We start from the raw sequence: 13594 nt of genomic DNA, 5'->3' as shown, positions 1-13594 counted from the left end.
GCTGGGATCATGACCTGAGCCGAAGGCAGACGCTTAACCAACTGAGCCACCCAGGTGCCCCTAAAATGAGTCTTTACTTCAACCCAAATCCAATCTTTGACAGTATTTATATGGGTTCTTGAGCTCTAGTGACTTTGTTTTCCAGGAGGGGCGGGAAATGTCATAGTAGAGTGCTAAGGTCATTTTGTGTAGGAAAGAAGAAGGAAATTGATTTTCTCTCTCTGCTGTAACATCTCATTTGTAAATTCTCTTCTTTAGTCCCCAGGATCATGTCTGACTGGCCAAAGAAAGTATTGTTAGAGAGTTTACTGGCTTTTCTTCTTTTTGGGTGGCCTTAATTTTAAATAATGATAAATATATAGTAAGTTAGATCTTCTATAAATGATACTGGTTTAGGAAGAAATCATCAGATACCTATCAAACACCTGTATGTGCAAGATGTACCTAAGTGGTAATACACTTATTTATTTTTTTAAAGATTTTTAAATTAATTTAGAGAGAGAGCATGCACAAGTGGGAGGAGGGTCAGAAGGAGAGGGAGAGAGAGAGAGTCTTAAGCCAACTCCATTCTGAGTGTGGAGCCCTTCACGGGGCTCAATACCAGGACCCTATCATGACCTGAGCTGAAATCAAGAGTCTGACACTTAACCGACTAAGCCACCCAGGTGCTCCGGTAATACACTTATTTTTAAAAACCAGACATGAACAAAACTAACCCGATAAAAGTTTACTAAGTCTTTGCATTACAGAAGATTTCACTGACGCATTTTTTAACATTTAAAAAATTAATACATTTAAACCATTCTTTGAGTTATAAGCAGATTTTCCAAAATATTAGAAGTGTTTATTGAACAGTCATTTTGCTTTCTCTTTCATGTAAAAATGCTTCTCCCTAAATCACAGTTGCTAGACATAAGAAGATAATTATATTTGCTATTATTTGTAAATATAATAATCTGATATTTGCAGAAAATTCAAACAGTGTTGGGAAAGCATAAGGAGGAAGGCAAAAATAGCTTTTTCTTTTAGGAAAAACTGAAAAAATTATTACCAATTGTTCAGTTTTGTATACAAATGTAGGAAGAGCATTCTTACACTTTTTGTGTACATCAATTACATTTGTGAGGATTAAGTGCATTATAAATATTATTTATATGCCAACAATATTCACATTAAGAATTTTGATGTTCATTACTAAACACCGATCAGAAGGATTAGAGGGGCGCCTGGGTGGCTCAGTTAGTTAAGCATCTGACTCTTGATTTTGGCTCAGGTCATGGTCTCAGGGTCGTGAGACGGAGCCCCCTTTAGGCTCCACACTGGGCTGCAGCCTGCTTGGTATTCTCTCTCTCTCACTCTCTCCCCCTCCCCCTGCTTGCAGATGAGCTCTCGCTCTCTATCCCTCTCTTTCTCTAAAAAGAAAAAAAAGATTTGAGAACCTTACAGTTCTACTAATAGTTTAATAAGTATAGGATAGTATTTTTTTTGGTTCTTCTATTTAATTTTAAAATTTTAATTTTAAAAAGGTTCTCCTTTTTAATTTAGTCTAGATCAGTGGTTTTTCAACCTTAGCTACATATGGAATCCTTTTGTGGTGATTAGAAAGACTTTGGACACCTGATCCTATCTCATCACTACTGTCAGAATCTCTTCAGTTGTCCCAGGCTGTGAATTTAAATATATATTTTTATGTGTGCATGTACTGTGTATGTTTGTGTAGCATTGTTCTAGATCTGCAGTTTTCAGCTCTCCCAGACCTAACTCTGTCCTTTTTTTTTTTTAAGATTTATTTATTTGACAGAGCGAGAGAGATCAAGCATGCTCAGAAGCAGGCAGAGGGAGAGGGAGAGCAGGTTCCCTGCTGAGGAGAGATTCTGTCGTGGGGTTCGATCCCAGGACCCTGGGATCATGACCTGAGCCGAAGGTAGACACTTAACTGAGTGAGCCACCCAGGAGCCCTGCTATCTATTTTTTTTTAAGTTTTTATTTATTTTGGAGAGAGATAGAAAGAGCTTGCGGGCAGGGGGAAGGGCAGTGGGAGAGGGAGAGAGGGAGAGAATATCTCAAGCAGACTCTGTGCTGAGTGCAGAGCCCCGTGCTGGGCTTGATCCCTGAGATCATGACCTGAGCGGAAATCAAGAGTCAGATGCTCAATTGACTGAGCCACCCAGGTGCCCCTCTACCTTTTTATAATAATTATATTTTTGTCCTCTCTACTATATTGAAATGAAATTCCATAGTTAGTACAGTCTAACTAGTTACGTATTTTTAAAATTCAATATCAATATAATACCATAACTTGAATGTAAAGGAGGAAAAAAATGAAAATAACTTATAATAAAATAATGTTTTATATTTATGTACAATAAGCACAAATTAGCATGAAAGACAAATGAAATTAAGATATTGCATTAAGACACAAAGACAATGGGAAAAAGAATTTTGGGTGGAAAAAGGAAATGAAGACATCTACAATGATTCCACATGTCCGTACATAAAGGACTCAGAAACCATTCTGGAAATCTCTACATTTCCATGTTCTGTAGTACTTAGAGTGACTCAGAACAAAAACTAATTGGGCGCCTGGTTGGCTCAGTTGGTTAAGCGACTGTCTTCGGCTCAGGTCATGATCCTGGAGTCCTGGGATCGAGTCCCACATTGGGCTCCCTGCTCGGTGGGGGGTCTCCTTCTCCCTCTGACCCTCTTCCCTCTTGTGCTCTCTGTCTCTCATTCTCTCTCTCAAATAAATAAATAAAATCTTTAAAAGAAAAAAAAAACTAATTAAGTAAACCAGTAGCTCCCAATGGGGGTAACCCTAATCTAGAGGAAATGTATTTTATTATTTTTTATGTATTTTATTTTTTCAAATTTTTATTTAAATTCAAGTTAGTTAACATGTAGTGTAATATTAGTTTCAGCAGTAGAATTTAGTGATTCATCCCTTACAAATAACACCCAGTGCTCAATACAATGAAAATAACACATATTTTAGTATATAGATGCTCTGGCATGAGTAGACCTGAAGACATAATTAAGAAGTCAGATATTTGCATTTATGCAAAGTCAATTTGGAAAGGGAAGTACAAAATTCAGGATCAGAAAATATGTTGTTATTGGTACCTCAAGTACCATAGGTGGTGTTGCCTTCAGTCATATGCTTTTATAGAATATTAAATAAATTTAGGTAAAGTTCTGTAAATTGAATTACCTAGAAAATTACCTTGAATTACCTAGAAAATTCAGTGCTATCAAGGCTGTGTAAAAACAAGCTCTTTGTTTTTATATGTGAAAGGAGGCTTAGTTCCAGGCTTGGATAATTGGAAACAAGTTTGTCCCCTCTATAGAACGTTTGATTGGATATTTAAAAGTCATCTTGGATTTGGAATGATTGATTCTTTTTTTTTAAGATTTATTTATTTATTACTTTTTAGAAAGAGAGAGTATGCAAGCCATGGGAGGGGCAGAGGGAGGGGAAGAGAGAATCCTTAAGCAGATTCCCTACTGAGTGTGGACCCTGATGTGGGGCTCGATCCCACGATCCTGAGATCATGACCTGAGCTGAAATGAAGAGCTGGACACTTAACTGACTGAGCCACTTAGGCACCTGGAAGAATTGATTCTTCATTGTATGGAGCTATCCCACGCGGGATGTCCAGCATCTCTGGTTCCTGGCCACTCAGTGCCCATGTCTCTCCCCAGGCATCCTAACAAATAAGGATGCTCCCATACATTTTCCAAACAACCCTCAAGATTAGGGTTACCCCCACTGGGAGCTACTGGTTTACTTAATTAGTTTTTGTTCTGAGTCACTATAAGTACTTAGAACATGAAAATACAGAGATTTCCAGAGTGGTTTCTGAGTCCTGTATGTACTGACATGTGGAATCATTGTAGATGTCTTCATTTCCTTTTTCCATCCAAAATTCTTTTTCCCATTGTCTTTGTGTCTTAATGCAATATTTTAATTTCATTTGTCTTTCATGCTAATTTGTGCTTATTGTACATCATTGATAATGTTCAACGTTCAGAACAGGAAGCATTGCAGCCAATATTGTGAAAAAAATCTTAATTGCATCCCACATTGCAGTGAGGGAAGAAAATAGGAAAAAGTAAATCAAGGAGGTTGTCTTTGAAAAACTGGCAGATGTATTATGTGCTGTTGATGTCTAGACCAAGGTTAAAGTTTGTACAGTTTAGATAATGCTCTTGTGAGATTGTGAGGTTTTGCTTCAGTGTCAAATGGGGTTATTAAAGAGATTGCTTTGTAAGCCTTTTCTGTGGTATGCTTCTGTTAGGGAGCCGTGTGGTAAGATGCGATGGTGATGCTGAGCAGTAAATCCTAATAATTACTGTTTTAAAAACATGTTTTTTTTTTTTTAAAGATTTTTATTTATTTATTTGACAGAGAGAGAGCAAGAGAGGGAACACAAGCAGGGGGAGTGGGAGAGGGAGAAGCAGGCTTCCCGGCGAGCAGGGAGCCCGATGTGGGACTCGATCCCGGGACTCCAGGATCATGACCTGAGTCGAAGACAGTCGCTTAACCAACTGAGCCACATAGGCGCCCCAAAAACATGGTTTTTAATATCATGGAGAGATATGAAGTAGGCTGTACGTTGGCACTATGCTATAGACCAGTTTTAAGTGGTATGATTACTTTCTATATTTATATAGATCTAATTTGGTTTTTAGATGAAAAGAATGAGTATCTTTTTCCTGAAACAAATGGGAAGATAAGTATGTTCTCTGGTGTTTTCATGCAGTGATTTAGGAATAGCTTTAAGAAACATACTGTCTAGTTTCTAATTAGTCTAATTTCTGAGAAATAGGAGTGCAATATTAATTATGCTGAAGACCTAAAGTTGTTTTGACAAGAATTCTCCAAAATTTGGATGTTTAATTCTAAATAATGTTATCTAACAGATCAACAGGTTCGTTACCTAGGGGTACATTTTGTAGTTACTTCACTGTGGTAAGCTAGCAGGAGACTGAGATGCTCAGAACATAACAAAGGAGTTGTGGATGATCTCTTGTACTTACAAGTGTTGAATAAAATCTTCTTTTTAGATTTTTTTTGGTCCAAATGGTCTCAACCTTCTTTTGCTAGGTGCCATCCTTTGTCATCTGTACACTTGCTCAGGCTTTGAACAGGGCCAGAGGGCTTTCTCAGAGACCCATTTGTACCGTGGTTCATTCCTGCCTACACAGCCAGTCCAATGAAGGCATCTATCAGCCTTTTCAACTATTAATACTAAATGAAAACTCTTCCACCAAAGTTGTGGTTCACCCGTCAGTCAGAAATAAAAAATATTAGCACTCTAGTTTTCTATCAGTGTGAATGATCATGAATTTGTCTGTTAAACCCACTCTCGCTGAAAGATCAGGTGAAGGAAAGAAAGTAAATAGCTATATCTGAGTCCATATATACCAACCTAATTTCCCAAAGGATGGCCGTAACAATCACAGGAAACTCTGTGTTAACTAAGTTATACAAGTTTCTTTCATGCAGAGCTTTTTAGCAAACTAAATTACTTCCATTCTCTAAGCAGGGGTGTGTATTATGTAGCGGTTTTCAAACTTAATTGACAATGGAATGTAATTTTTTAAGAGATCTCACCCATGTTGATAAATTGCTAATTGCTGGTCTAAGACTAGCCCCCTAAATAATAGAAACATTTTCTTTCACTGACTTACAGTTTAATATTATGCAGTTTAGTGAGTACTGACATTGGAAGTAGCTATATGATGGCCATTATAATTGTCCAGTACGTTGATTGGCATTCTCGGAATAAATTCCTCTTGTGATTTAATACTTGGTAAAGCTTGTGTTTTTCTTTTCTGTCAGATGAGAATTATATAAGCCATTATGCTTTATTTTTTGCCTTGCCAAAAAGCAAGTCAAATAAACGTATGGTGATTATCGAGCTCTCATGAGTAGGATACTAAGAATTTTTACTCTCTTTTGTGTTTATGTAGCTTGGTGGTAAGATCCCACCCAGCTTTAATTTAGTCATCTTTAATGTAAGGATAATATCTACCATTTGTATTATTGTGAAAAATCAAATGAAATATCCTTTTTTATTTGCTTAGCCGTGTGTCTGACATACTGCAGAATGCTAAGTAAATGGTCGAGGACTATTTTTTTTGTAACTTCAGCATTTTTCCATTTCTAATTTTACAACCTTATTTCATATACATCTTCATTTGGAAGCAACTCAGTCTTGTTTAGAAGTGAGTGAAGTATAAATACTAAAAAAGCAAAAAGATTACAAACATCACATTAAGAGCATTGCTGTAGTGGATAAGAAGAAATGAAGTGAGGCAGTCATGGGTTCAGTTGATGAAAGAAGTATTGTACCCCTTGCAAACCTTGCCTTCAAGATTTGGGTTCGTAGGAAATAGCAGACAAGCCACACCTTCACCCAGGAACTCAACACTGGTAGTCTTTTTGAGCAAAATGCTGGCTTGAAACTCACAGTTTCAAAGTAGCTGCATCATTTTTGACTTTTTAAAAAAATTTATTTATTTGAGAGAGAGAGAGAGAGCGTGCGCAAGCGCACAGTAGGGGGAGGGCAGAGGGACAAGGTGACTCCCCGCTGAGCTTGGAGCCCAATGTGGCACTCCATCCCAGGACCCTGAGATCACGACCCCAGCCAAGGTCACACACTTAACCGACTGAGCCACCCAGGTGTCCCCAGATTTGTATTTCTGGTTGCACTGAGTGTTTGTGCTATAGGTAGAAAAGAGAGAGTTCCTCCTGGAGGGATTTTATAGGGCCAGAAGTTGGGAGGCATATTTACAGTTTCTGAAGCAAGAATGTGTGTGAGTGTCAGGCATTTCAGTGATGGAACTTCCAGCTCTGAGTTGGAATAGAACCTATCAGACATTCAGTCGAGTCTTTTCCCACTCACCAGGGTTAAGTCTTAGATACTCTGCATTGTATTTCTCTATAGAGGTCATTCCCTGTGAAGGAGCCATGACATTTCTGACTCCAAGATTCAGGGAGACAGTGTCCTCCTCCCCACTGTCGGCTCTTCTCAGCGATGCGGGATTGGTGACTGGCTTGTTGGTCTTTTCAGCCACACCAGCACATAGGTAGGATTGTGGGTTAAGTGACCGTATAATTTATCATCCACAGCACACTTTTCAGAATGAAAAGGGGTACTATTAATGATTAGGCCAGGACAACATAAATAAACCACAGCGGTCCTGGGCAAATGACATTTGGTCATTTTAGTTAATAACCCCTTGCTGTGTGGTCTTCAAAAACAAAAGGTTTCATATTTATTGTTATATTAGCCCCTGATACTTCTATACTCTCTAAAGCAGCACAGAAATTCAGAAGGCTGTCTGCCCTGTTTTGATTTTCTTGAACCATGTGTTTATTTTCTAATTTGGTGTGATATTTTCTTTTTGTATTCAAAATTACTGCCTCTTATTGAATCCTATTTAATCAGCTAAAAGATAAAAGACTATCTTATAAATTATTAAGTAAGCCATAATGATTCTTCCTTGGACTCCACCAGCCAGGTAATAACCACGGGGTAAATTAAAGGGCAGAGGTGGAGGAGAATTGTTGATGTCCATGCCTGGTAATTACATGCTTAGAAAAGACTAGATTCTGCATCATTAATAGTATTAGAATATTGCTTTCGTTTTCTATTTTGCAGTTATATTTAGGCTGTTGACATTAAATTAATGTTGATGACTCTCCACGTTCAAAACCAGTGTAAATGAAAGTTACAACACATGCCCTCCCCACTCTTGTCTTAACAGAAAAAAGGTTGGCCAGACCACAAGTGGGAATGCAAATGCCTTAAAAGCTGCAAACCCAGGTATCCCCCGGATTCTGTTCGACTGCTTGGCAGAGTTGTTTTCAAACTTGTGAGTATAAAACTCATGAAATATGCTTGGGTTTTTTTTTTTTTTTTAAGATTTTATTTATTTATTTGACAGAGAGAGACACAGTGAGAGCAGGATCACAAGCAGGGGGAGAGGGAGAGGGAGAAACGGGCTTCCCGCGGAGCAGGGAGCCCGATGCGGGGCTCGATCCCAGGACCCTGGGATCATGACCTGAGCCGAAGGCAGACGCTTAACGACTGAGCCACCCAGGCGTGCAGTTGTATGTATTATTCATATATTTTTTTTTAAGATTTTATTTATTTATTTAGAGACAGAAAGGGTGTGAGTGGGGGGAGGGTCAGAGGGAGAGAGAATCTTAAGCAGACTCCCTGCTAAGTGCAGAGCCCGAGGCAGGACTCGATCTCATGACCCTGAGATCACCACCTGAGCGGAAGGCTAGAGTAGGACGCTTAACCGACTGAGCCACCCAGGTGCCTCATTATTATTATTTAAGGCCTACTTTAAACCCATGTGAAGGTAGAAGGTAGATTATATCAAGGAGTATCTTAAGACAAAAACTTGTCATTTCCCTATTAATCACATGATGATGATAATTACTCTTACATGGATGAGTGCTTTTTTTTTTTTTTTTTTTTTTTTTATAGACAGGTTTCACTGAGATTGCTTCTTCAGTCTTTCCCCTACTCTGCCTAAACCAGCACTGGGTTCTGTGGCGATACCCTCCAGACTCCCTTTTACCAAAAGCTTTCATGTGAATGTCTCTTTCTCAAATTATTTCAGGCTCCAGCTCTGTTCTGTCCTGTTGTTTATTGACTTTTTTGGGGTAGGGGAAGGCTATAAAATTTTATAGAGAGTTTTAATCATGTAAAAGTATGTTTTTACACCTAAAACTAATACAGTGTTATATATCAATTTATCTCACTTCTAAAAAATCTGGATGTGGAATACCAAATGGGAATTGTCTTTGGACTGAGTATATAACACCTATCATATATTTAGCTACTAATTTGCAAATATATATATTGTGTTGAACTAAAAAATACAAATTTATTTCAAAGCATTAATAAATTCAGATCAACTTTGTTATGCATTTCTTTAGTTGCTAGATATTAAAAGTATGATCATTATATTTGAAGCTGAACTTTTTTTTTTACTATATTAATATCAGAATGATAGAGAACCAGGACCTACTGGATCAGAATCTAATAGAAAGCACTGATAATAATAATAATATAATAATAATAATAATAATAGATACGGTCTATTGAGCACTTAGGATTTCTAGGCCCCGTGCTAATTGCTTTACAGGATAGACCTCATTTCATCCCCACAGGAACCCAGGGAATCTGTGATTCTCCTATGTTTTAGATAAGGACATTGATGACTTTTGACTTAAGGTAAGGTAATTTGGTGAAGGTTGCAGTTTGTAGTAAACTCATTTTTATTCATCCATCTTTGCTTTTCTATAATGATTAGTAGTAAAATCCTTACAGTGATACAAGTCTGTGGGTAGAGCTGGGGAAAAGAAATAAAAGTATGAGAACTTCTTATAAAAGAATTTTCCAATTGGAAATCAAATTGATGGGGTAAGGCATAACAGATTTTATTTTAAAATTGTTACTGATTGAATAATTCAACTCTCAGAAAGTGATGAAGAGGAGGAATATATGCAGCATTGTCTCATTAAATAGAGTTTCATTTCAATATCTAAAGAGATTCAAATTTATTCATTGATATATTGGAGCACTTGAAGTTGTTTTTGGTGTTTTCCCCCTTTGCCTCATAGATGGAAGAAACACCGTCTGAATCGGAGAAACTTTACTCATTTTATGATCTGGAGTCAAGTAAGTGATTGTCTATCAGCACCAAAAAATCCTATCATTTATTTGCTGACCTTGTGCATTGCTTTCTTTTTAACATTGTTTTTCTGTCTCCTTATTATGTGAGGCAAATCTAACAAACCTTTTCATGTTTTTATATATGCTTGACACATTAGCTTATTTAATTTATTCTAGGGTAGTCTTGGCCTTTTAGGAGTTTGTAAAGTACTAGAACCTGATCTTTGTTTCTTTTTGATGCCAGGGAACAGTGATGTGAACAAGGGGGTTCCAGGGAACATTTGGGGTCACTGGTCCTTTATTTATTTTTATTTTTTTATTTTATTTTTTAAAGATTTTATTTATTTATATGACAGAGAGAGACACAGCGAGAGAGGGAACACAAGCAGGGGGAGTGGGAGAGGAAGAAGCAGGCTTCCCGCTGAGCAGGGAGCCTGACATGGGGCATGATCCCAGGATCCTGGGATCATGACTTTAAGCAAAGGCAGACACTTAACGACTAAGCCACCCAGGCGCCCCATGGTCCTTTAGATTAGAGGCAAAGTAGATGGTATAGGTGATTTGGGCTGTCTGACAGCATTGTGCATTGTTCTTCTTTTCTACTCCTGTGGTGATGGCTGGGATATTTGGGAATACTGACAGGCCCTCCAATCTGAGTGTTCAGTCAATGTAGGGTTTATGTTCCTTTCATACTGGGACAGATCCCCTTCAGTGAGGTTGTCCATGACTTCAACCCCAAAGTAGCCAGAGCTCGTAGAGTAAACTTTGCTACACAGTTTAATATTTCTGGGTGGAGACAAATATGAAAATGATCTAGTACAGATTTATGGTTATGGGATCCTAAGTGCCAATGATAATAAATTATTATTTAAGAAATCATTGGGTTAATTGTTCTGTTGAACAAGTAATTTAAAAAGAATATGTAGAGCTGACATGAGCCCCAGAATTATGCTGTAGTTCAACTTGATACATCTTTTCAGTTTTAATAGAGAACTAATTAGTCATTTTTCATGTTATATTACTGCTAAGTAATTAACGTCTCTTGCTGTGAGTCTTACTATTAATGGTAGCCCTATTCAGTAGTGGTGTCATCCATGCTGTCTTAAGTGAAATGTTCTCAAACATTATTAATTGTACACTCTTAGCCTTAACACCTTTTTGTGGTAAAAATTAAATTGAGTTTTCTTTTTTTTTTTTTTTTTAAAGATTTTATTTATTTGACAGAGAGAGACACAGCGAGAGAGGGAACACAAGCAGGGGGAGTGGGAGAGGGAGAAGCAGGCTCCCCGCAGAGCAGGGAGCCCGATGCGGGGCTCGATCCCAGGACCCTGGGATCATGGCCTGAGCCGAAGGCAGCCGCTCAACCGACTGAGCCACCCAGGCGCCCCAATTGAGTTTTCAATGGAGTGATTTTTTGACAACTACGCTCTGGAACCTTCTCCTTCTGTTTGGGTTTTAGCAGCACCGCATCTTGTTTATTCAGTCTGGAGATAACTTGAAGTCGAGATTTCTTGGGTTGGTCCCTGTTTTCTTCTCAATGGACTTTTTATGTGACACATTTCACCAGTTGGACTCTAGCTGAGGTTTTTACTTTTTGTTTTGTTTTTGGTTTTGTTTTTTCCTTTGAGATATACTGTTTATCAGTTGGTCATGACCTGGTTGAAAATTGTTTCATGGGAAGATCTGCTTAAATTCACTTGACTTGACGCACTTGTGATGTCCAGGGTGATGTGGGGGACCTGTAACACACATCTTTCCTGATTTGGGTTGTAGTGTTTTTCATCGGTACATGTATTTATTTTATTTTGATAGGTATTTGCTCTTACATTGTAGATGAAGTTTGGTGCAATTTAATTGATAATGTATGTATTGTAATATGTAGTTGCGAAAAAATAAAAAAGGAACGTATTTGCTCTCTGTCAGAATGAAATCTAGAGAGGATAAATCCGGTTTAACAGCTAGTATTGAACACCTGAAAATTGTCCATTAAAAATTTACTGTGTGATTGTGCTATTTATTCTCTCTTTAAAAAAGATATTAACAAAATGACTGAAGATAAGAAAGAGGGCCTCAGGCAACTCGTAATGACATTTCAACATTTCATGAGAGAAGAAATCCAGGATGCTTCTCAGCTGCCACCTTCCTTTGACATTTTTGAAGCTTTCGCAAAAGTAAGTGTTAAGTATTTGATATCTTTGTTAATGCCGTAAATCAACTCTTTACTTCTTATTTTGTTGTTGATCCATGAAAATTTAGGACCCTTCGTGCCTTAAATCATTCCCCTACCTTACTGAGTAGAGAATGAGAGAATGTATTGCTTATATTGAAAAGGGTATTACTACTTTTTCTGTTTTATCAGTACTCTTATTCCTGGCCTGCGTATGTTCATTGTCAGCACGCAAAGTGCTCTCTCATACTCTCAAGAGTATGCTTGCTTTTCTCCAGAGAAAACAGCCTATTCCCTTGTTTCTTACTAATGGATTTTTAAGGTTGTCATTGCATTCAGGTTTGTGATGTTGTTTCAGTGATGGATTTTGGTCTTTGAATTTTGGTCTTTTAATTTCATATTTTTGTGTGTGGTCTCTTGGTAGTCGCTACCTGACATGCTCTGTTTGGAAATGATTCTGATGGTTTGTTTGGGCCCAGGGAGAAAGCGTGCACTGGCTGATGCTTGCTATCTGCCCTGCGATAAGGAAAAAGGATCAGATAATATCCCCACTGCTGCTCTGTGTTTGCTGTCCTTGCTTTCCCATGTTGCATATTTTGGTTTGCTTAAATATTGACCATATTTTAATAACAAGTAAAATTTTACATTTGATGGTGATTTTGCCACTGGTGTGACAATTCATAAGTGCACATCTACTAACATATTAATCCCATGAATATTTTTAAAGTGTGTTTTGTAATTTACCCATTTTCTAAGAATTCAAAAGTGATTTGTGTGATTGCTATTCTTGTTTTTCTCAAATGTATTTTTATACTTCAGAGTATGTTTTTATGATTTTCTGGTAATATCACCTTAGCATTACATTCTGGTTTGTCTACAGTTTAAAACTGATTTCAAAATACAGTGTTTACTTACAATACATACGAGAAGTGTCTCGTGTTTATTTCACATCCTTCTGAAAATCATAGCCTTTAGGAGTATCGTGTGTACAATACACACAGGTGCTTTTGATGTTAGGCGCTCTACAGAGTGATACCTCCTGAAAGATGAAAATACGCCTTGTGTTGACTGTACCTTCATTCCTAGTGTTAAGTCCGTGGCTTTTCGTGACAGTTGTTTCTGTTTTAGAAATTGCTCAAGTGGTAATTACTGGTGCTACTAGTATTTATGGGAAATATTTAAAAATACTTTCTATTGCTCAATGTAACGTGTGAATTGCTCTCTTATTTCTCTTATTTTTAAAAAAATTTTAATTTCATATATCTCAGAGTGAAATTCTTTCCATGCTGTGTAGGGAAAAGTTCTGTCATTGTGAATAAGTAGAGAAAGTTTTAGTAATATGTTCTCCCTTCTCCCCATATAGTCGTATTTGCTATTGTCACGAAAGTAGAAGACAGACATCTCTGAGATTGTGGGGGGAAAGTGGACTCAGAGCTGTGATTTTTTCCTTATAATGTAGGTTAAAGCAACATTAACCTATGGCTCCTATACTTCCTTGTAAAAGTTTTAAGATTTTATAAATTGCTGTTAGTTTTCTGCTTATACATATGTCCTTAAAAGAGATCACTTTCCTCTTCCTCCTCTTTTTCTCCCCACCTTCTTCTTCTTTGTCATCTTTTTTTTTTTTTTAAATAGAATAGTCTAGGGGTGCCTGAGTGGCTCTGTCGGTTAGGTGTCGGCCTTCAGTTAAGTGTCTGCCTTCGGCTCAGGTCATGATCCCGGGATCCTG

At 37.6% G+C, this 13594-nt stretch overlaps 1 protein-coding gene across 2 annotated transcripts in view; it reads left to right on the top strand.

Moving 5' to 3' along the window:
- Nucleotides 1–13594, top strand: part of SMYD3 (SET and MYND domain containing 3) — a 713184-nt gene that overhangs the window by 183502 nt on the left and 516088 nt on the right. For both annotated transcript variants that reach the window (XM_044915966.1, XM_044915965.1), the window contains exons 3-5: nt 7774–7881; nt 9647–9704; nt 11733–11869. In XM_044915966.1, coding sequence (XP_044771901.1) covers nt 7774–7881; nt 9647–9704; nt 11733–11869 — 303 coding nt within the window. The remainder of the gene's footprint in view (nt 1–7773; nt 7882–9646; nt 9705–11732; nt 11870–13594) is intronic.

This window comes from Neomonachus schauinslandi, chromosome 6 (assembly GCF_002201575.2).
Source record: "Neomonachus schauinslandi chromosome 6, ASM220157v2, whole genome shotgun sequence".
Classification (NCBI taxonomy): Eukaryota; Metazoa; Chordata; class Mammalia; order Carnivora; family Phocidae; genus Neomonachus; species Neomonachus schauinslandi.
Note: the sequence above shows the minus strand (reverse complement) of the source record. Positions and strands in the feature narration are given on the sequence as shown.